At 26.8% G+C, this 22,026-nt stretch overlaps 4 protein-coding genes and 1 pseudogene across 4 annotated transcripts; 1 reads left to right on the top strand and 4 right to left on the bottom strand.

Moving 5' to 3' along the window:
- Positions 1 to 20: 20 nt before the first annotated feature.
- LOC147910599 (uncharacterized) lies at positions 21 to 5,634 on the bottom strand. Its single transcript, XM_087416797.1, has 2 exons — positions 2,039 to 5,634; positions 21 to 1,877 (listed from the first exon to the last, which is right to left on the bottom strand). Exons 1-2 carry the CDS (start codon positions 2,201 to 2,203, stop codon positions 1,698 to 1,700), a joined length of 345 nt encoding a protein of 114 aa, XP_087272923.1. The 5' UTR covers positions 2,204 to 5,634; the 3' UTR covers positions 21 to 1,697.
- A 1,375-nt stretch (positions 5,635 to 7,009) lies between these two features.
- On the bottom strand, positions 7,010 to 11,251 carry LOC105143557 (uncharacterized). Its single transcript, XM_011051948.2, has 3 exons — positions 11,115 to 11,251; positions 8,335 to 8,670; positions 7,010 to 7,954 (listed from the first exon to the last, which is right to left on the bottom strand). The coding sequence occupies exons 1-3, from the start codon at positions 11,130 to 11,132 to the stop codon at positions 7,610 to 7,612; spliced, it is 699 nt and encodes a 232-aa protein (XP_011050250.1). The 5' UTR covers positions 11,133 to 11,251; the 3' UTR covers positions 7,010 to 7,609.
- Positions 11,252 to 13,425: 2,174 nt separating this feature from the next.
- LOC105143663 (uncharacterized) lies at positions 13,426 to 16,672 on the bottom strand. Its single transcript, XM_087416800.1, is given in 6 exon segments — positions 13,426 to 13,763; positions 13,765 to 14,067; positions 14,460 to 14,849; positions 15,227 to 15,391; positions 15,827 to 16,078; positions 16,548 to 16,672. Coding segments are annotated over 6 exon segments (1,155 nt in total). The 5' UTR covers positions 16,566 to 16,672; the 3' UTR covers positions 13,426 to 13,736.
- Positions 16,673 to 16,807: 135 nt separating this feature from the next.
- Positions 16,808 to 19,002, top strand: LOC105143556 (uncharacterized; annotated as a pseudogene).
- A 594-nt stretch (positions 19,003 to 19,596) lies between these two features.
- On the bottom strand, positions 19,597 to 21,924 carry LOC105143555 (uncharacterized). Its single transcript, XM_011051946.2, has 2 exons — positions 20,591 to 21,924; positions 19,597 to 20,192 (listed from the first exon to the last, which is right to left on the bottom strand). Exon 2 carries the CDS (start codon positions 20,190 to 20,192, stop codon positions 19,830 to 19,832), a length of 363 nt encoding a protein of 120 aa, XP_011050248.1. The 5' UTR covers positions 20,591 to 21,924; the 3' UTR covers positions 19,597 to 19,829.
- Positions 21,925 to 22,026: the final 102 nt, after the last annotated feature.

Genomic DNA, 22,026 nt, shown 5'->3' with positions numbered 1-22,026 from the left:
AATAATGTATTATAGAAACATTTATGTTAATAATCATAAATTTTTATTAATTATCGGTCATTATCATTACCGTTCTTCAATTATCCCCGGGCCCCCCGGGCCAGTCACGAAAATTTAGACCCAGAACCGAGGATCTTTAATAGTACCTCGCCGGTGACCAAGTGTTTTAGCATGGGACTTAAATAATTTAGATCGAATTTGGGTATAATTATTATATAATTAACATATAATTTAGACCGCGGACTACATACATGGTGTATAATTAATATATAATTTAAACCACGAAGCGCACGGTGTAAACGTAACATAATTTAAAAATGCTAAATTATAGATTACGATTAAATGGCTAATTATCTATCTATGAGTCATCGATAGTTATAGTAATTGCATGTGACAACTCACGGATAGATAATCGTTTAACTGTATAATCTATAATTGTTTTAAACTTTTATATTTCAAAAACAAAAACTATTGTTCGGAATGACAAATAGTCTTTTAATTTATTCTTTTTTCCAGAACTTTCTTGTTTTGTTATTTTGATTGATCGAATTTTGAGATACTTTGTATAGAAATTAACTTTTAAGATTTAATATTAATTAATAATGTAATTTTAAAATCTATTGTCTTATTTTATTACCATATTACATAAAAGTAACAAAAAAATGTCTCGAGTAAAAAAGTAACGAATTGTTAATTTCTAATTGTAAGTAATAATAATGCATGACGTCATTTTTAAATTTAAATTCAATCGAGATAGCCATTATTGAGATCCGATAATCTCGATCTGGCGCAATTCGCGTAAACAAAGCACGTTAGTGTTTTGTGCCATGCTTAGCGCCGAGCCACTACCGTCTCTAGATTATTAATAATGAATAATGAACAAGTTATCTTTAAAAAAAAAAATAATGATAACGTATCATAATTGTAAAGTAACGTTCTCAATCCTAATTGTAATAATATACCACTTTAATTGAAAATATTCTTTAATCTGAAGAATAAAAAATTCCCTCATCTCATAATTTTTTCCCATTATTTTTTTTGTATGATTGATATTATAAAGTTAGAAACAGAAGAGATAACAAATTATACAGAAGAATTGTAGTAGAGATATTGCGTAATAAGATGAGAAAACATGAACAATGAGAAATAGAACAAAGATCAGGATGCTGTAAAAGGAAGTTAATAAGCGTCAAATTAGCAGTCAGGAATTGAATATAATGAGACTAAAAATAATGATATACAAGATAATATATATTTGTTGATGCATATTATAAAACGCGTTGATTGAAATAAATATTGTAGATTCGAAGAATAAATAAATTTTTCTAATTTAAATTGTAACAAAAATTAATATTTTTAATGAAATATAAATTAAACGAAATATGCTAAAATTTATAATAATAAAATCTATGGTAACAACATATGTTAAAGTCAAAATCATCAGAGCTGCTTATTAAGCCTATTCGACATATTAGTCAAACTTGTATTCACAAAGAAATAAATACGGTTGCAAAGCAATTTAAGCATTTACATCTAAAACGAATTAATTATTGAATTAATTATTAGTGCGAATTAATTATTGAAAATAACAACAATGATACGTTCAAGAAGGAAGGCGGTAAATAAAAATCTTTATTTTTAATCAAAATTTTAAACAGTTTGAATTTTATTTATGTATTTTAAATTGTTTCTTTTTTTTAATTTGAAGATTTTACAATGTGAGAATTTTTATCGTTATTATCATATTGTGCAACATGTAAATATTGTTGGTTGTCACAATGTGTTTTACTGCAATATACATCATCAAATACAAAAATTAGAGTGGTAAGTATTGATACACCAGCAAAGATAATCCACATAATCAACTCTAAAGTGACCTGCGAAAAAAAAAATAACAAATTTTAAATGAATTGAAAATATACATATATACAAATAATAGACAGAAATATCGAAAAAAATTTAAAAAGTTTAAAAAATGAATATGTTGAATATTTAATTCTTTTAATAACCAAAATATTAAATAATTATTAAACATTACCTCAATGACTGCTCTCAAAATCGTTATTATATATGGCCTTTCAGAAATCCATTCCCACATCATAAATGGTAATAATATAAGAAACAATAATAAGTCAAGTGTGTATATGACAATTATAGAAATAATTTTGTTTAATTCAAACACAGTCCATATTCTTGTATACATGCTAATAGATAAAATGTATATAAGTTAATTATATTTTAGATAAAATAAATTCTTAAGATTTAAATTTAATGAGTATAAGTTGCATTTATATTTAGATGTACTTTATATATACGTAAAAACATGTACGAAAAGAAGATTGATAATTAAATAAATAATTAACAAATTTAAAAAATATTTTACTTACGTGATTATTTATGTCTTAATTTTACATTTCTTAAATAAATTATCTTTTATTGTATATTTTTAAGTTCAATGCAATCGTTCTTTTAATTCATATTATATAGATTTGGAATTTAGCCTATACTGTCAATGGATAATCGAAATATTGGCGTAATTATTTTAAAGCGTTTTGCAATGTATCTTTTTTTAAAATAGCATGATTAATTTTTATCTGTTGTATATTTGTAAATGAAACGAGTATTATTAAATGTATTATCAAACGAAAATTATAACACGTACGATTTATATGGTACACTGCAGCTGTCAATTAATAAACTTGTCATTAATGGTTAATCCGTGGTGAAAGAAACTCAAGTGCGTTTGTTCTTGAGACAAATTTCGTACGATTCTGCGCAGATTCCAAATTAAATGCGGCCATTTAAACATTTATGCCGCAGTAATTTTGAAATGATAACTCGAGAGATCAAAATATGTACTTGCCAAATAAAAATGTAAAAATGATCATCAAAAAGAAGAATTCAGAAATATATATTTTTATCACCTCCTCCCCCCTCCCTCCAAAAAAACGTTAATATTAAAGTGGGAAAAAACTTATGGAAAATCAATTTTATTTATTATAACTGATAAATGTGACGAGCGTCTGTAATAAGAGAAAAGTTGGTATCCATTGCTGATTTAACAATTTAGACAATTTAGAAAATAGAATCCAATCCTGCTCGTCACAAGCAAAACTAAGAGCTAGGCTCAGATTAAGTCAGAATAAACGTAATTAAGACGCTGGTGGATAAAGATAGAAAAATGAGCACCTTGATCAGAGCAATGCAACTCCTTTTTGAGCGACGAATCCGGATAAATCAATCGAATTCGTATCGCTAAAGGCCGAACCGTTTGTCAACAGACAGAGTGTGTCCTCAATCAGCCGACAACAACAAGTAGTTGCTAAATCGCGCGAACACTGCACTATTGCGGAGTGCATAACATTATGCGGCCGGCATCACCTTATGCCCGGAGCTCTTGACGTGAGAGTTGCAATGATCATAGTGGCCACTTTATACAGCAATAAGAGTTTCAATAAGAGTTCCGCTTACTGTCAAAACATCGAAGATATGATTCCATCGTCGAAACTTCCATTGAATGGGTTTTGTGAAAAGTTAATTAGTCTGATAATGGCACTCCCGAAGCAAACGCACGACATGATGAACCAGCTGCGATTCGTTTACTTTCAATTAAATCGGTGATGAGGGTACGTTAGCTTCGCCGTTATTGGATTTTTACATGAAGAAAACGATTTTATTCAAGTATCTAAAAATTTATCTAAATATATAATTCAGATAGATCCGAAAATGTGTGTGTGTTTAGATTCTAATCAGCACAGAATGTTTTTAAAATGTTTTTAAAATATTTATTTAATGTAAAAATATTAAAAATAAATATTTAAAAAATATTTTTTAAATATTGTGGACTGATTAAGATACTTTAGAGAAACCGTTCTTTTTGTGTATATCTTCAGGATACTGAGCCTTCCATCACATCAAGATCCTCGTGAGAGGGAAGATATCATCACAAAAGATGCATGAAAACGAAAAATTAATTAAATTATTAGTTACAAACTATATTAATTATGAAAATAAGAATCGCTTGTGGAATTGCGTTATTTGCTTAAGGATATTTATATTAACGTTACTTTTTTATGACTCGTGTATTACCGTTCAAAGTATAATCGAGAGTTATACTCAAGCAAAAGAAAACTTTTTTGTTAAATAAAAATAATTATTGTTCCTAATTTTCGCAAAATAATAATAAATCCTGTCTTTCTATTGCGTTTCGATTTCAAATGATTGAATCGTACAAAATATCTATTAATTCCGTAGTACATGATTGTCATCTCAATTGTTTCATGAATAGTTAATCGTGCAAGCTAATAATCGTATGTCGTAAGTATATTCATGAAGTGCCATTGCATAAGTAGCGTTAAAGTAGAGCAAGAAAATTATAATAATTCAATACCGAGAAATTAAAAAAAATTTGTAAATGTATATTTGAAAGATGTATAAGATGTATCAGAAAGTGCATGACATTATTGCGCAATCGATCCATGGAATATGATCGTTACAACCTTGATAATCAGAATGCTGTCAGCGCTCAAAAACGACTGAAAGAAATACGAAATAGAACGTTTTTTAATTCATTGATTAATCTCATTATGCGCAAATGCAGCTTTTACGCAAATGCAGACGTTTCGTATTATCTAGCATTTGTCGCGATTACGTGATTACATTTTAAAAGGAAATGTGGAACGACTATCCTCCCATGCACAAACCTCTGTGGCTAGGTATATGAATGACGGCATGTAAACATGATACGCTGTCCGACCGATCGTCGCGCATCGCGTCCGCGTTAAACAAACAAGCCGCGCGCCGATTGTCCAACTGTCAAAATATTTTAACGCATATTACGAAATAAATAAAATAATTTATTCGTTACACATTTTTAATATTCTCTGATGAATAAGTTTTATTGCACAGTGTTTGCTTTATTTCTTCGATTTCTTAGATTTATTATGCATACACATAACTCATCGACACTGAAAAAAATTTTGGTCATTTTTAATTCAATGAATAATCAATGCTTAACTTAATATTCGATTTAATATAGTTAATTCATTGATATAATAACTGAATTTATTTATATGATATATTTATTCTTGCAATGAATTCTAGTAATATATATATGGTTTTATAACCTAAATCATTATGAGAACTCATTGAATCAATTTTCAATAATTCAATAAATATTTTATTGTATTTATGTACAGTTTAGTTAGTTCAATATATACACCGTAAATATTTCGATTGTGATATAATAAGTGATTATTAGTTTGTAATAATTTTATATTACACGAAATATTTAATTTTTTATAATATAAATTTATGCCGAAACATTGCTTCTTATTCTCATTCTAAATTAATTTTACTTATCATAAAATATTAATCCAAAATAAAGAGTAAAGTCTTATTTAATCGAAAAGTATTAATGTAAGTTATTTTAGCAGTAATTTTTTTATCAATCAATTAAATTTTTGCATTTCGAGAGGAATATAATTATTATATTATTTTAAATAAATAAACAAAAAATTCAATTTTTAATTTTAACTACTTAAACATTTGCACAGCGATAATTTTAAAGTGATAACTCAAGAGACCAAAATGAGTATTTGCCAAATAAAAACATGTAAAAATGATCATCGAAAAAAAGAATTTAAAAATATACATTTTTATCTCTTTTCAAACAAGAGAGCGTTAAAATTAAAGTCGTAAGAAACTTGCGAAAAATTAATTTTTATTATGGCAAAAATAAAATCAAATTTATTATATTATATATATATATATATATATATATATATATATTAGGTGTTGGAATTAATTCGTAGCGTTTTACAAGTGATGGGAAGTACTTTCATTAATGTATTTTTTAATGCTCATGTGAAATAAATAACATTCTTTCATTAAAAACGCTACGAATTAATTCCAACACCTAATATATAGTAGATAAATATAATTAAAAACCTCTAAAACGTAAATAACAATGACATAATTAAAGCCTAATTTGGTTTTACTAAAAAACGTGTCGAAAAAATGACGAAAAAATCTAATCTTTTTTTCAAATAAATTTTATTTTAAAAAATTTTGTAATTTTTTATTTGGAACAAGATTTACATAAAAAATTAATCATATAAAAGACTATAATCATATGATAATATATCTTACTTTTTTGTTTTACATTATTTGGATAGATTACAATGTCAACGGCAAATTAAGGTCTTGCAAAACGCCTTATGTGATGTGGCATATACAGTGAGTGCAAAAAGTATTCGTACAGTGTATTTTTAAAAAATCTTTATTTATAAATATTGTCCAGCGAGAAATGAGTCATCGAATTGATATCGAATCGATATAAATTCAATGATTTCAACACCAATTTGATATCGATTCGACGTTTAATAAACGATCATTTCTTGTTGGATAATTAACAATTTATTCATAAAGATTAAAATAGACTGTATTTCTTAAAATTATATATATCAAAATAATGTTAATAATATTAATTATATAAAATATATCATCTGAAAAATAAGCGAAAATTAAAAATTGTATTGTTTGAATGCTCAAAAAGTATTTGTACAGACGAGAAATTTAGCTTAACTTTAATTTAATTTAACTCAGGTAAATGTTAATAAAATTTAGCGATCGTAAAATTACCGGATACCGGATGTCGGATATCCGGACAGAATGTAAGAATATCCGGTATCCGATCGGATAATAAAAAAGTGCCGGAGAATACCGGATACCGGATGCGTCCCTAATAAAATCTTTTGAAAAGTTTATACGTAACTATTAAAGATGTATAAAATGTATATGCACATAAATGTACATATACGCTAAAATTTATCGGAACGATATAATTTTTTCCAAAAAAATTTCCCCCTTTTCTGAATGTTTTATATTAGGATCATCTTTTAATTGATCTTTTTGAGCAAGCTCATACAACCTACCTTTATTATAATTAAATATAAAATATTTATTTAATAATTTTAAAGTTATTATATAAAAAAGATAAATAAGAAAATGTTATCAAATTTATACATTTTATTTATTTAATAGATACAGCAATTACATTTAGTATGTAAATCAATGATTTTGTTTAGACTATACGAATTAATTTAGAGACGTAAGTCAGAATATTATTATCTAAAATTAAAATATTAATTTATATAATATTTTTTGGCATCGTGCATAAAGCATAAGATAATGCATAAAAGCATTTTAATCTAATGCATAAAAGCAAAATAGTACTTATAAAATTTATAATTTCAAATACTTATGCAATCTTACTCCTCTAATAATGTGCAACAAATTATCATTACATTTATACTTTAGTGCAATTATTTAAGCATAATCGATAATACGAAAACTCAACAGTATCTATATGAAATTATAGAGTTATACATTTTTTAAATATTTTATTTATTTAATGAAACAGAATTTTTTGCAAATATAAAATTTTATTGTAAAAGATTGAACGTTTAAAAGATTTATAAAAATAATTTTAACAAATCTAGAAAAGAGAGAATAAGATTTTTTGCTTTAAATATAAGTACTAAATTAAATATAATTAGTTTAGCTTCTGTAGAATGAAGAATACATATTTAATTTTATTATGATAAAATCAATTGGTCACTCGATGATGATAGCAAGGTTGATGTGTCGTATGCCTGTGATTTCTATGTAAAACATTCCTTGCGTGCTTGCGTCTTTCTCTAGCAGCTACTTGTTGTCTGTGGACGAAAAGCGGTCTAAAAACCTTAGAATCTTGTCCCTGCATATCTTCCGCCTCGCTAGTAACCTTCTTTTCGACCTTGTCCTCGGATCCTGTACGAATAGATCTCCTTATTCTAACATTTTCATTTCTTGAGTCTAATTTAGCAGCTTGGTGACCTATGCTTGACAATGACAATCTTTCTATAAAGCCATTAGTCTCCATTTTATTTTTTGGTATTCCGTAAGCTTCCACCTATAAAAGAAAGACAGCTTTTATTGTGTACGTTTACAATTATTACATACATATGAGATATATTGTTTTATAATTTTTGTAAACATATCTTATTCTATGATTTAAATCAATAATGTAATGTAATATAATATAATTACAACTATTGTTGTGATATATATGATAAGTTATATAATTATAGAAATTATTAATTTAAATTTTTTAATTATTGTAATTTATTAAACTTAATATAATTTTTTAATATAATGTATATCTTAATATTATCTTATATAAATTTATATTATAACATCCAAGTCCTGATATAATATTAAGATAAAATTAAAAAAAATTCAAGTCATGAATTTAGGAACATATTACATTAACTGATTAAATAGAATACTTACCAATCGACCATTTTTTAAGGTGTCATCCCTTATGCGATCTTCTCCAAGCTGCAATCTCTCAATAATACCGTTATCTTGTAAATGTTTTTTCGGTAGACCATATGCGCGAATGCCTGGTTTATCCTCTTCATTAGAATCCAAATGGATCCTTCGTACTTTACCATCCAATCCAATTTGATTGTAGATTTGCACCCGCTTGATGTCTCTTTCATTATCCAAGAATTTGTTCGATTGTGTGTAATCTGGATGATTGATTGATTGATCGGAATTTAATACGCTTGTGTGCTGGCGACTTCTCGCACTGCTTAAGCTTAGCGAGATGGTCAATAAAAAGAACTGAAAAATAGATAAATAAACAATTAATAAAAAAAGCTGAAAAATAGAGTATAAACAATAATATAAGATAACTCATTTGTTTCCAAAATAATATATCAATAACCTAAAACGATCAAGAGCGAACAAATAAGATCCTTTTTAACCATTTAATAAAATAGCAAATATAATATAAAATATAAATACCTATGTTTCGGCTCACAGAATCTTCATCAGTTGTAATAACATGAAAATTAAAACTTACAATCTTAAATCTTACATCTAACTATAAAGTGACAATAAGAGACAAGTCGGCAACTAGATAGAATTTTCTTTCCGCATGTAATGTGGTAATTAGAACAGGCACATATTATGTTCAACAATAAAATATAAATACATTACTTTTTTTTTATAACTGCAACGATAACGTAGTTACTTTTATTTCTTTGATAACGATAATGAATTTTACAGATGCTTTTATCGTTACTTTTCATACGATTGGACATGATTCGATTGAACAAGCTACTCATAATGTTTGAAACTCTTAAGCATCCATCCGCTGTGATTGGTTGTTGATATTTAAAAAAAAACGGAAAGTTACTTTCTCAATCAACAGTAACTGTAACGAGTTACTTTTAAAAATTGATAACTAGTAACTTGTTACTTTTTCTACTCAGTTACGAGTAACTAATACTTGTTATTTTTAAAAAGTAACTTTCCATTCTCTAATTTTTAGTGACTTAAATTTAACTTTGGACAATTTCACAATATTTACCTTACAATTTACATTGGACTTAACTTAATTCTCGCTGTCAAACGAATTTGTTATTGGATTTTACATTTTGATGCTAACTACTCATATTTTATTGTTGGACATGGTGTATGCATCTTTAATTACCACATCATATACGGAAAGAACCAACTTGCCTCTCATTGTCACTTTATAGTAAGATGTAAGATTTAAGATTGTAAATTTTAATTTTTATGTTATTATAACCGATGAAGATTCTGTGAGCCGAAACATAAAACTTATATTATATTATATTTGCTATTTTATTAAATGTTATAAAGGATCTGCTTATTTAAATATCTTATTTGCTGGTCTCTTAATAGTTTAGAATTATTAGGTGTTGGAATTAATTCGTAGCGTTTTTAATGAAAGAATGTTATTTATTTCACATGAGCATTAAAAAATACATTAATGAAAGTACTTCCCATCACTTGTAAAACGCTACGAATTAATTCCAACACCTAATATTAAAATAGATTAATATTTACATATTTTGCTTTTAATTATTTGTGAAGATATTAATTTTTATATTATTTTTATTTTTAAATGCAGATTACCAATAAAAATATTTTCTTATTTTATTTACAAAAAGTAAGAGAATAAAAAATTAAGAGAATAGATGAAAAGTGTTGAAATACAAGTGTACTTAATAAACATAAAAAGATATATCTACATGTTAAATTTAAAAAATCAGGTCTTTTTAAATTCTCTCAAAGTTGGCATAATCTTTACTACATGACGAAACATATAAATATTATCTTCTGTGGTTTGACACGATAATTTTAATCACATCTTAATAAAAACGATGATGACATATTTCCTTAAGCGAATATATACTCTAATGCCATTTAGACAATTGGAATAAAAAATGTCATGACTTCTGCAAATTTATGGAAAATTAATCTTGATTCAATGATTTTCCTGTCTGTTTTATGTCTTAGTATCTACTAATGAAGATAATAAAATGGCATTTCATTAATTTTTACGATTTCCATTTTTAATGATTAATGAAGACATTTCGCAATATAACGTTTTTTATCATTATGAATCAAAACAAATAAAAAAACTTTATGCGCAAATAAACAAGAAATTAAAATTAAATTTTGATTAAAAAAATGTTTAATTTAAAATGTATATATGATTAATAAAAGCAGTTAAAATTAAAAAGAAGCACTGTTAGAAGACAATGAAATTAATGTTATTTTTTATTATTACATTATTATTTTATTATGTTATTATTACATATTTATTATTTTATTTAATTATTATATTTAATTAAATCAATTATTATAATTAGACAAATCTGTTATATTTTTGATGAAATAATACAGCATTATAATCATATTTTTAAATAATTGTTATTTTTTAAAGAATTATATAAAACTGATTATTAACTTTATACATTATATTATATTTTAATATTATTATATTTTTACTATTACATCTTTAATATAGATTTTATTATTTTAACATAATTTGTATTCAATTATATTATGTTAAATTAAGCGGTAAAAAAGAAAAATAAGCAATAAGTTCAACCTGATATATTATATTTAAAATTATAAAATATTCTGAATATAATATTCAATCATAAAAATTTTTTTTAATATCGAAGAAAAGGTAGAATTTCAAAAATTAGATTAATTATTCGATAAATTATTTCATTTCTGATCCTTACCGTCAATGTCAATCTCATGATACAGTGGTACTTCCTTTCTTCCTGTCGCGAATGTCTTGATTGCGGCTCGCTCTCCAGTTCTTGCTCGGACTCTTAAGCGGCGTTTGAGGGGAAAGATTGACCGCGCTACGGTTATATACCTAAACCGACTGCGATCTCGAAGAACGCAATTAAGTTAGTTTCACACAGGAGTCTGTGATATGCAGATTCGTTGTAAAGCAAGAGCAGTCTTGTTCCTGGTAAAAATCCCGCCACTGTGAGTCTACAGTGAATCATCTTCGTAAACGAACCGCAAACAGATGAAGAGACTCGAAAATTCATAGTGTTTCTTTTGCAAGATGGGTGAAAGTCCTCTATGAAAAAAAAAACTGTCAGAGGAAGGGAAAGGGAAACAAACTTTTGATCATATCTGCGAAATAATAATTTCAGGATGTTGTGAATTTTATAAGATTTATACAGATGCAGAATTTTTGAATATACCATTATTACTACTATAATTTATTATTATTATAACTTATAACTTATTGTAACTTCTTATTATAATTTATTATTCACGTGTTATATTTTAAATTGAATTTTTTGATGGAAAAGTTGTATGAATATGAGTTGTACATTATAATATAAATATCGTGAACAATAAAAAAATAAGTCTATAATAAAGTAGTACTTATACTATATTAAACTTACATTCATACAACTTTTGTATTATGTTAACAATTAGATATTATTGGGAATTGAAGACGTTTTTTTAGTTTAGTATTATGAAACTTGGTTTTTACGATAATACAGATACCGAAACTATTTCTGACTTTCATGTAAACTAAGGATTAGGCATTTTCTTGTAATTCACAGTAAATTCTGCTAGTGTTAAAAGCCTATTCATTGAGCGCTAAACATTTGTGCGTACGACTCACACGTGTTGCATATGCAAGCGGTTTTCCCACTCTTCTAATGACGGTGACAGTGTTTCTCATTTAAAAGTAATTCTGGAATAAAGAACAAAAATAATAAAATTTATTTTGAACTCTTACTATCGGTATATAAATAATGTATTGTTTTATATTTAAATTTTAATTAAAATTATTATTGAATGATTTACGAGGTACACATTTATTACGCTAATTAAGAAATCTAAGGACAAGAAATTAAGACATCACGAAAAATTAGACAACCACTGTCTTACGTCGTATGAATGAATAGTTGAAGGAGCGAGTGACTAACTATTCGCCCCGAGGGCATTAACAATGACACGTTTACTACAAACTGCAGTAATTTCTACCGTATTCCTAGTAAGTACGCCAATAATCATTCAAACGATTCGCCGATGAGACCTTGATTAATGTTCGCAATTTTATTGTCATCTAATATTAGGAACTGTTCCTATGTTACAAACATTTTTCTCCAATATTATGCATTTAATATTAAATGAGCCACTAAAGAAATATTGATAATATGTAAATAATAAAATTCTATCTTAATACAGTTGTTATAATTAAATATAGATATTATTTTAATAAGAAATATATAATAATAATTTTTATAATAGTGAAACTTATAACAATTCGGTTCTTCATTATCATGAAGCAATGCTTTATTTATTACAAAATTAGTTGTAACAATTATATCAATCATAGAAAACATCGTTTAAGGAATTAAATATTTTTTTAAGCAATCGTTGAAAAATAATCTATATTACTACTTTCTTTAGTTCTGTCGGGTAATAAGATTTAAACATGTACTAATTATCCTACTTTTTAAGTGCTACTTTCGAAAGAAGCATTGGTTTTGTTCGTTTTTCTCATAAAAACAGTATTAATCTGCATCCACGAATTTATATATTTTTTAAAACGGCACATATTTGTTTTACACAGACTTTGTGTTCCACTTTATGAATATATGTATATTGACACATGTTTCATTTATGTTATCGTCAGATCCTCTGGCAAACGATTTCTAAATATGAGGTATATATCTCAAGATACGATCTAGTAAATGTTAAATTAATTCCAAAGTTTCCTTTTTTAGCAGTTTAATTCGCGATCATTTAACATATACATACTTTCTACTTTGAAGAATCCATATGTAATGTGAGAAAACGTGTTTTATTAAATAAAAGAGACAAGGAATAATCCTTCGAATCTGTCAGGTTTAAATCTGACTGTGACGCATAACTGAATTGCGTGTTAATTAAAAACAATAATAACAAATAATTATGCACGATTGCTCATTTAAATATTATATAGTATAGCATAAAGATATTTGGAAGAAAAAATGGGATTAAAGAACGGGGACAAAGTAGAACTAGGTAGTATTGTAAAGTATAATTTATTTTAATTAATTAATTTTCTATTTGATAATTGTTTAGTCACAATTATGTCGATATTTTATTAATAAATATTTATTAACTCAAACATTAGTCTAGTCCATTTTATTATTTAAATTTTATAGACTTAAAAATCAAGTTAAAAATATAAAAATCACAATAAATAATAAATTTAATAAAAAATTGTATTTTTACATAGTTTAAATTAACGTATGTAATTTAACTTGACAATTATGAAAGATAATTATTTACGCTTTATAAATTGTTTTAATTAAAGAACGTTCACTACCGTTAAAATACTAATAATAATCATTGGAATTATCAGGGTCTGTATCGATAATTTCGTCTCGGATAAGAATTGTAAGAATTGTATCTTCGATAAGTCGGATTTCTATAAGATCTCTGCTGCATTTCTTGTCGATATTTGAAGAATGGTCTAAAAACAATATTTGCGGCGACTTCCATATCGTGTGGATCTTTGGGATAGTTAATGTCCGCATCCGAAGTCCAAAAGAGTGGTGTAATATCAACACGAGACATTTTAGCAGGCAACGAATTTTTGGAATTAATATCATTCGTGTACTTGATCTGTTTTGTACTCGACTCATACAGTGAAGGTGACATTCCCATCTATGAAGAAACATCTTTAAATCTTCCTCTAAATATATTCATTTTTATATCTTTAAACGCAAAGTTTGTAACTAACTTTAATTTAATTAGTTATAATTAAATTGATGGTAACGATTATAATTTATTGCAATTTTGAAATATTTTCTATAAAATATAGATATACTGACTTTTTTATAATTTAATTTTATAATTTAATTTTTTTTCTGCAGCATTATTTTCTAACATCTAACGTATATATAATATAATGATATGTAAATTTAATCATAATAATTGAAGTAATGAAGTTTCCTTATAATTACGTTTTAAGCATTTGTCTATCAAAATTTCATAGTTCCTAAAAAATAAAAAATTTAAAGAAATTATCTTAAATATTGTGAGAAAAATGGATTTACCTCCGAAGAGGATAGATCAAGTCGCCAATTATTAGGATCCACGCTCCACGAACTTTCATCATCGTAATTTTGAACATTTTGTTGAACTTCGTCATGGCTGTTCTTCAATTTTGAAATTTCATCTTGCATTGGTAATATTGCCGCGATTGGCACGTCAACTTTATCATCAGAAATTTTTGCGGGTTCGAGGAACGCGATGATTGGTACCGATATTGTGAGTGGTGGATGTTCTGAGGGCATTATTTCCTGGCTCGGGTTTGGCATAAAATATGGAATTTCTTGAGATATGTTATCGATAAGGAACGGCTTCCGCGTACTTTTAAATGTCTCGGTTGATGCTTCGTATAAATCGTCGTGCTGCGATGCATAAGACGAAAGATCTTTACTTTCCTAGAAGATCATATGTTCGATAACATTACGTCAATCCATCACATGTTTTTTGACGATTTCTTTATAAATTACATCGGCAGTTAATATACATCATGACAAGTGTCGCTCATTTATATACAGGCAACACGCATGTTTATAAGATGATCTTTATGACCAGTATTCGTAATCTACTTTTTATTTCAAATTTCCTGTCTTGTAATAAGATACTAATAATTTTGAATGATTTATGATATCTTAAGACTGTATTTAAGACGATCTTATATATAAGAATGAAATATTAGCCTACGACATCTTAAACATGCATGTTATCGGAATATATGTATACTTAAAAAAATATATGTTATACGATAATAGAATACCAATATATAGCATTTTACCGAGTTTATGTATCCATTTTCACCATTTTCAGTAAAAAATTGAACATCTGTAGATATTAAACCATCTACATCAGTTTTTGCATTCACAGTTTCTGTTATATTTTTCCGTACATCCTCTAAATTCGCCACGGGAACGACAAGAATCTGCTCACTTTGTGACACCACCTTAAAAAGATTTTACTTTTAAATAATAATGTAATAAATTCCAATATATGAAACATATGCTAAATTTTTTTTATTTTCCTAAAAACAGTTATTTATCTCTATACTAAAAATAAATTGACGTAATATAAAACAACAATTAATAATTGTAAAACAAAACGTAATTCTTTTTAATAATTAATTAACATTTTCAAACAGCTGTTATGTACATGACTAATTTTGAATCATGCTATGAATGGGTTTATTATTGTTAATAAAAGCTAATGATAGTAGTCACACTAATAATTAACAAGTATATCGTTAATAGCAGCAGTATTCATTTGTATTTTTAAATACCGTGTTCTTTAATGAAGCAGATATACAGAATGTTGAAGTAATATTTATAATTAATTGTATATATATATATATAAAAATATATAGAATATGATAAGTAAAAACCTTAGTAGGTTCAGTGGCGGGCATAACAAGCACTTTCTTCTTTATCACCAAGCCTTCTAAGGATCTATTGCCGACTGTATTTTGTACAGCATCTTGCACTACCGGATCTCGCACAACGGCGGCCAACGTATCATTCGTGGTCTGAGGTTCCGTTGGTAACAAATTTGCAACATCTTCATAATCAATAGGTTTCGCATCGGATATGCACACGAATAATACGAAGATCACAAAAAACATGATATTTCTTGTAAGCTGTAAAATGCAATGACATTTTAAAAATACGAGTTTAATAAGTTTTGACTTGAATGCAATTAAAAAGCTGTATACTTTAAACAGATTAAAATTTACAACAGAATTTACTTTCTCGAGATTTTAATTTGAGGAATTTAATTATTACAAAAAATGTATTTAAAATATTAATGCACATATATATATTGATTTGTCATTAAAAATTAAATATTTCATCATACTATTATCAACTCTAAGTTAATAATTAATTTTAATTTAATAAATTATACATTCAATTAATTATATACTTTTTATATTTCATATTTCTTATTAACTTTATAAATATAAATAATTTTTTCAAATAAAAAATTTATATAGATTGCACTCTATGACGCAAAATTTAGCGTATAGTCTTCGTACATTTATATAATGAGTTAATTGCTATATAAAAAGTGAAATTTTCAAGTGACTAAAAATTGATCTAAAAACGTACCGATAAGTCGTTTTTCATCTCGATAATAAAACTGCAATAATCTTTCTGTAGCTTCACGAAACTGCTTCACCAAAGATTTTCCAGGTCTGTCAAGGTATAACGGATCATACTGGTTTTATATGACATGCTGAAAGAATTATCGTTTCTCTGTTAATAAACGTGAGTATCAACCTTGCGGTAAACTTCGTTGCACAGATGCTGCATCATACAGACAAACATAATTGTCAATCATATAGCAATTAATTCAAATGAGTTATAATTTTGTATTTTTCATATTTTTTCGTGTTGTATAAAATATTGATTTTTCTATTTTGATTAATATACATATGCTAATATTTTATTTCTTATATTTTAATAACTTTAATAAAAAATTAAAATTATAGAAAATTGTCAAAATTTTTTATTCATTATATTTATCTATTCATTATATTTATTTTTAAATATAATTCTTACATTCCATAAATTTATGAAACGATTATGAAATAATACGTACAAGAACATTTAATGAATATTACAACAACTACTGTTTGATCAACCACGAAGAAATATTGTATTTATGATTAGCGAACTCTTAACGATATCGATAATGTTTAACAAGTAATTTAGCAACGAATCCTGAGTAGCAAGCTATAAAAGACTTGCTTCAACTTTCTGAACCATTAGTCAGCAATTGAAAACTGTACTCTTTGTACCATCCAGAAAATCCGTGATTCAAATGGAACGCTTCAACATTATTCTCTTCAATTTCTATTCTCTCGCGATCCTGGCGGAATCAACGTTCACTGGATCGTCAGCAATGATTGAAACTTCGTGGGACAATGTATATGACGTAAGAGATATAAAAAAATCACGTAACTCTGAAGCAGAATGTACAGAATAATACTAAATATCCTTTGATTAAAAATCCCGTGAAGAACTCTACCCAGGTTGGAGAACACGTGAAGGATTCGTTATATTTGAATAACGCATCAAATGCATTCACAATTTCAACTAGTGACTTTTCAAGCAATAATATTAAAGATATGCAACACAATGAGGATAAAGAAAATGATGCAGATAGTAAAGAAGAACCATCTGAAGATTTGTCATCGCATGATATCCTACTGGATCCTAGTTTATTATCGGTTCGTCTAAGTCGTCAAACTGAAAAACGTGACGCAAATTACTCAAACCTCGCATCAATCTCCAGTAATGTTAAGTCTAACAACCATGATGATAGTAAAAGTGTTCTTTCGTCGAAATGGAATCTGAATTATGAGGGTGATCTCAGCGTGGCTGAAGATAGATATCCGTCTGCATATCCGTATTATCGAAAAGAGTTTCCGAATCAAAGATATCGAGCGAACGACAGAAGGGAACGTTATCGTAATTACTTGAGATACCCTGTATTTTCGGGAAAATAAATGGAAGTTTCTGAGTTTTTTCTTTTTCTTCTCATTGAAAGGAAATTAAATTTGCATATCTATGTAAGTAAAAAATAGTAATGACAAATATTCCTGATAGAGAAAACAGAAAAATATGTATTAATAATAAAAGTAAAAAAGTAATCTTATAAACTTATAATTAAAATCTAAATTGTAATGTTTCTTGAGAAGAGAGAAATTACTCCTAAAACAATTTTTCCAAAGTTTTCTAATTAGAATGACTTTTTTGCCAATAAAAGTTATGATGCTTATAATTAAATTAAGCTGGCGCTTAATTTTTTTAAAAGTTTCATATTTTAAAAGTCAATATTTTTAAAATGAAATTAAATAATATTAGGTGTTGGAATTAATTCGTAGCGTTTTACAAGTGATGGGAAGTACTTTCATTAATGTATTTTTTAATGCTCATGTGAAATAAATAACATTCTTTCATTAAAAAACGCTACGAATTAATTCCAACACCTAATAAATTTTTTTTTATTATTTATCAATTTCTTTTCTCAATTCTATATTTTATTATTTTAAACATTCTCTTCTATATTGTATCTATAAGTTTGGTATTACAAGAAACAATTAAATATTATAATTATATTAAAAAAATAAAAATATATCTATTATATTAATTTATTGTTATGTATTTGTGAATGATGATAAGAATAAGAAAAAAAACTGTAAATTAATATTCTACATTTATTTATAAAATGCCATACACATATTTATTTCATTACATATGTAACATTTACTCTCAAAGAAATCATATCATAAATATACTCTCATTGTACATTCGAGTATCCATTCGAGTAATTATTAACTTATTTGCTTGTGTAAAGCAACTTTGGTCCATAGCTTTCAATTATTAATTATTTTTAAGTAATAATTGATTTATAATTATAAAAGAAAATCCTAATTACATTAACAATTATAAAGTAATATATACTGTCGCTTCCTCTAATTCTTTTATTTATTATTTTAATCAGCTCACTCTCTTGTATGTTTAATTTTAATCCGACTTAAATCTGTAGGATTTTTATAAGAGATCGTATGTGATCGTAAAATAGCTAAATGCTTTCTTGATTTTTTGCTCTTATTATTCCATTTGTTATAAAAAGAAAAACTTTTCTGAATCAGCAAGATTAGTTCATATCCGTTAATTTATACCGTTAATCTTCGTCGAAATAACGTCTACAATCTTTTAGCGTAAGTGTACTAACAAGTTCAATGCCCTTCGCTGCTGTTTTAAAATTTACTCGTTTTTCAGTACAAAAATTTCCTTTCCGTTATCGACTCTCTGTATTTTTTCTATACTTCACATATTTTTTTATCTCGACGGTAAGCTCCGTCGACAACGAAACAGTTTTATTTGCGCCCGAAATTTTCATATTGCAGTAAGTCTTCCGCTTCGCTGTTTATAAACTTAAGTTTTTGTTCTTGTGTGCTCATGGCACACCTATAAATATCCGCGAGCAGCAAGCTTTATCTTATACAACCTTAGCAAGCTACAAATGTCAATTTTGTTTAAAAAAGATTCGTATCACAGCTTATTATTTTTCAAAATAGATGTTCGTATTTTGTTTAATCGAATCATTTTAATGCGAAACCATCTTAGCTTCTCTGTAGTTTATCCATTTTTCTTTGGGGTTTGCGTATTTTTGTTTAAATTTCATGAAATTTTTTCTTGCTCGATCTTCTTTCAATTCTTTTTTAAAGATCTTTAAAGGACTTCAAAAATCTTTAGACCCGTTGAGGCTTTATAAGTTTCCAAGTATCTCAAATGTATTATCCTCCCAAAATGAGTTAATATCAAAATGAGATAAGTTGCAATTATTGAAATCTCCAAATCGGCTTTTGCTTCTTTCGCTTATATTCGCCTACCTCTACCTCGGACAGCATCCCTGGCACGTTGTCGATACGCGACCTGTTGCCGATACACGAAGAGAGGACGAAGAACATTGGTACCAGCTGCAATCTCAAGATCATCATCATTTGCTTCCTCTACACTGCGTTTTTCAATATTGGAGGTTGCGATATTATTCGGAACTTTAAAATCGTCATTTAATGCGTATACCGATTCCTTGTTTATCAAAGTTTGAGGATCGTCTAGTTCTTGAACAAGAACTGGCACAACAAGTATGGGAGAACCAAACATGCTCATCATTCTAAGAGGTGATGCGTAAGAACAGGCGACGAACAGCAGCGCGAAGACAATAAATGTGGCAGTCATCTAAGAAAAAAAAAAGGATTGTATCTTTATCCATAACATCGACAGATATCTAAAGATTTGTGGATCAATAGTTCATACTGGAAAAACATCTCAAATTTCAAATAAAACATACGTATTTTTAAAAAGTTCTTAGTAGATGTTCTTTACATATTCCCAATATATGTATATATATGAATGTATTTGTTAAAATAAAACGGATTTGCTTCTAATAATTTTTATACATAATTCAAATAAGTTTTGGAATGAATTAAATCATTTTTTATTTTTATAAAAAAATTTTTGAAAAAAAATTTTTTTCATAATCATAGGAAAGACATTAGATTTGTAATAGATACAAAAACTATAAACATATATTTACGAAAATGATCTGTTTAAATTTGAGAAAATTATATACTTACCGTCCTGTACTTAAAAGTATTGAATTATATTGATATTTAGCAAGAAAAATAATCACTCAAAATTAGGTTACTCAAAAGAGGAAGTAACACGTTTCAATGCAAAGTATTTATTTAAAAGTACAATAGCACGTCGAGACAGCTCTCTCACAAGTTTATGGTGGCCGGGACCAGGCATTCAGTATTTATATGAAACAATGACGTCAAACCAGAGCACGCTAATTATACAATGACGTTCTACGACGGGTGATAACTGACCTGGTAAATTAGCTAGACATGATACATCGATGATCTATCTTGGTATATTACTACGATGCTCCTTGTTTTACTGGCCTTGAAGGTGTTAACTTTGCTACAAGGAAACCCCCTCAATGCTTGTCTATTTATGCGTAAAATATTGATAATTTAGTACGTCAATTCGCGCATATATTCAGGATTACTCAAAATTACCGCGCAAATATACGCTTATTGAAACAAAGCTTCAGAATCATTTTGACGTTTTGCTGGTACATTCTAAAATATGAATTTTTATTATCTAGATTTATAGTATCTTGCTTGTGTCCACGATATATTTCCTGACTCATAAAGTATATCTTATTTAGATAAATTTATATTATTTTTCTTTATATTTTTTATTGTATATTATTGTATTTTTTAACTTTATTAAGTTTAAAATTAAGAACAAATTTAGAAAACTATTTTTGTTAACTAATATTTTTTTTTATATAACGAAAAAGTAATAATTTATTCAACATAATTATAAAACAGTCGGTATATATACAGGGTTGCTTCTATATCTATGATTAAAATCGTAATATTGAATTAACTGCGCATATATTTTATTATCGTACTTATTATCAATTATTGCCAAGTTTAATCGAAATAAAAATGAATTTCACATAATTTCTTCTATTTTTAATTTGTTACACAAGACGTATTCTTGCGAGATATTTCATTATCCAAGATGCAGTGGTTAGATCTTCATATGATGCATGACATAAGAGAGAGTTATCTTTAAAACATCATATTATATATTGTTACATCACAACGCATGTGAAAATTTAATCTTGTTCTAATCAATATTAAATAATAATTCGTCATTTAAAATGTTCTCTCTTTTTGTTAATGCAATTAAAAAAAGTTAAATTTTGGTTCCTCGATGAAATAACGATGTAAATCTTTGTTTAATTTACTCATTTTCAACAATTATCCTATTTTGTGATGAAGTTTATATTTATTGTATATGAATTAATTAATAGTAAATCAAATGGAGAATGTGACGAAATTATATTAAATTTCATGAATGCATTTGTTGTTTAATTTTTATTTTCATTATTCTTAATTAAAAATTCTTACTTTTTACAGTTTAAAAATCACTAAAAATTAGGAAAGGACAAAAATCGCGAGTCATTCATCCTTAAATATAATCCAGGACTCGA

Source organism: Acromyrmex echinatior, chromosome 2, assembly GCF_024713525.1.
Source record: "Acromyrmex echinatior isolate Ae372 chromosome 2, ASM2471352v2, whole genome shotgun sequence".
Lineage (NCBI taxonomy): Eukaryota > Metazoa > Arthropoda > Insecta > Hymenoptera > Formicidae > Acromyrmex > Acromyrmex echinatior.
This window is presented reverse-complemented; position numbering and strand designations above follow the sequence as displayed.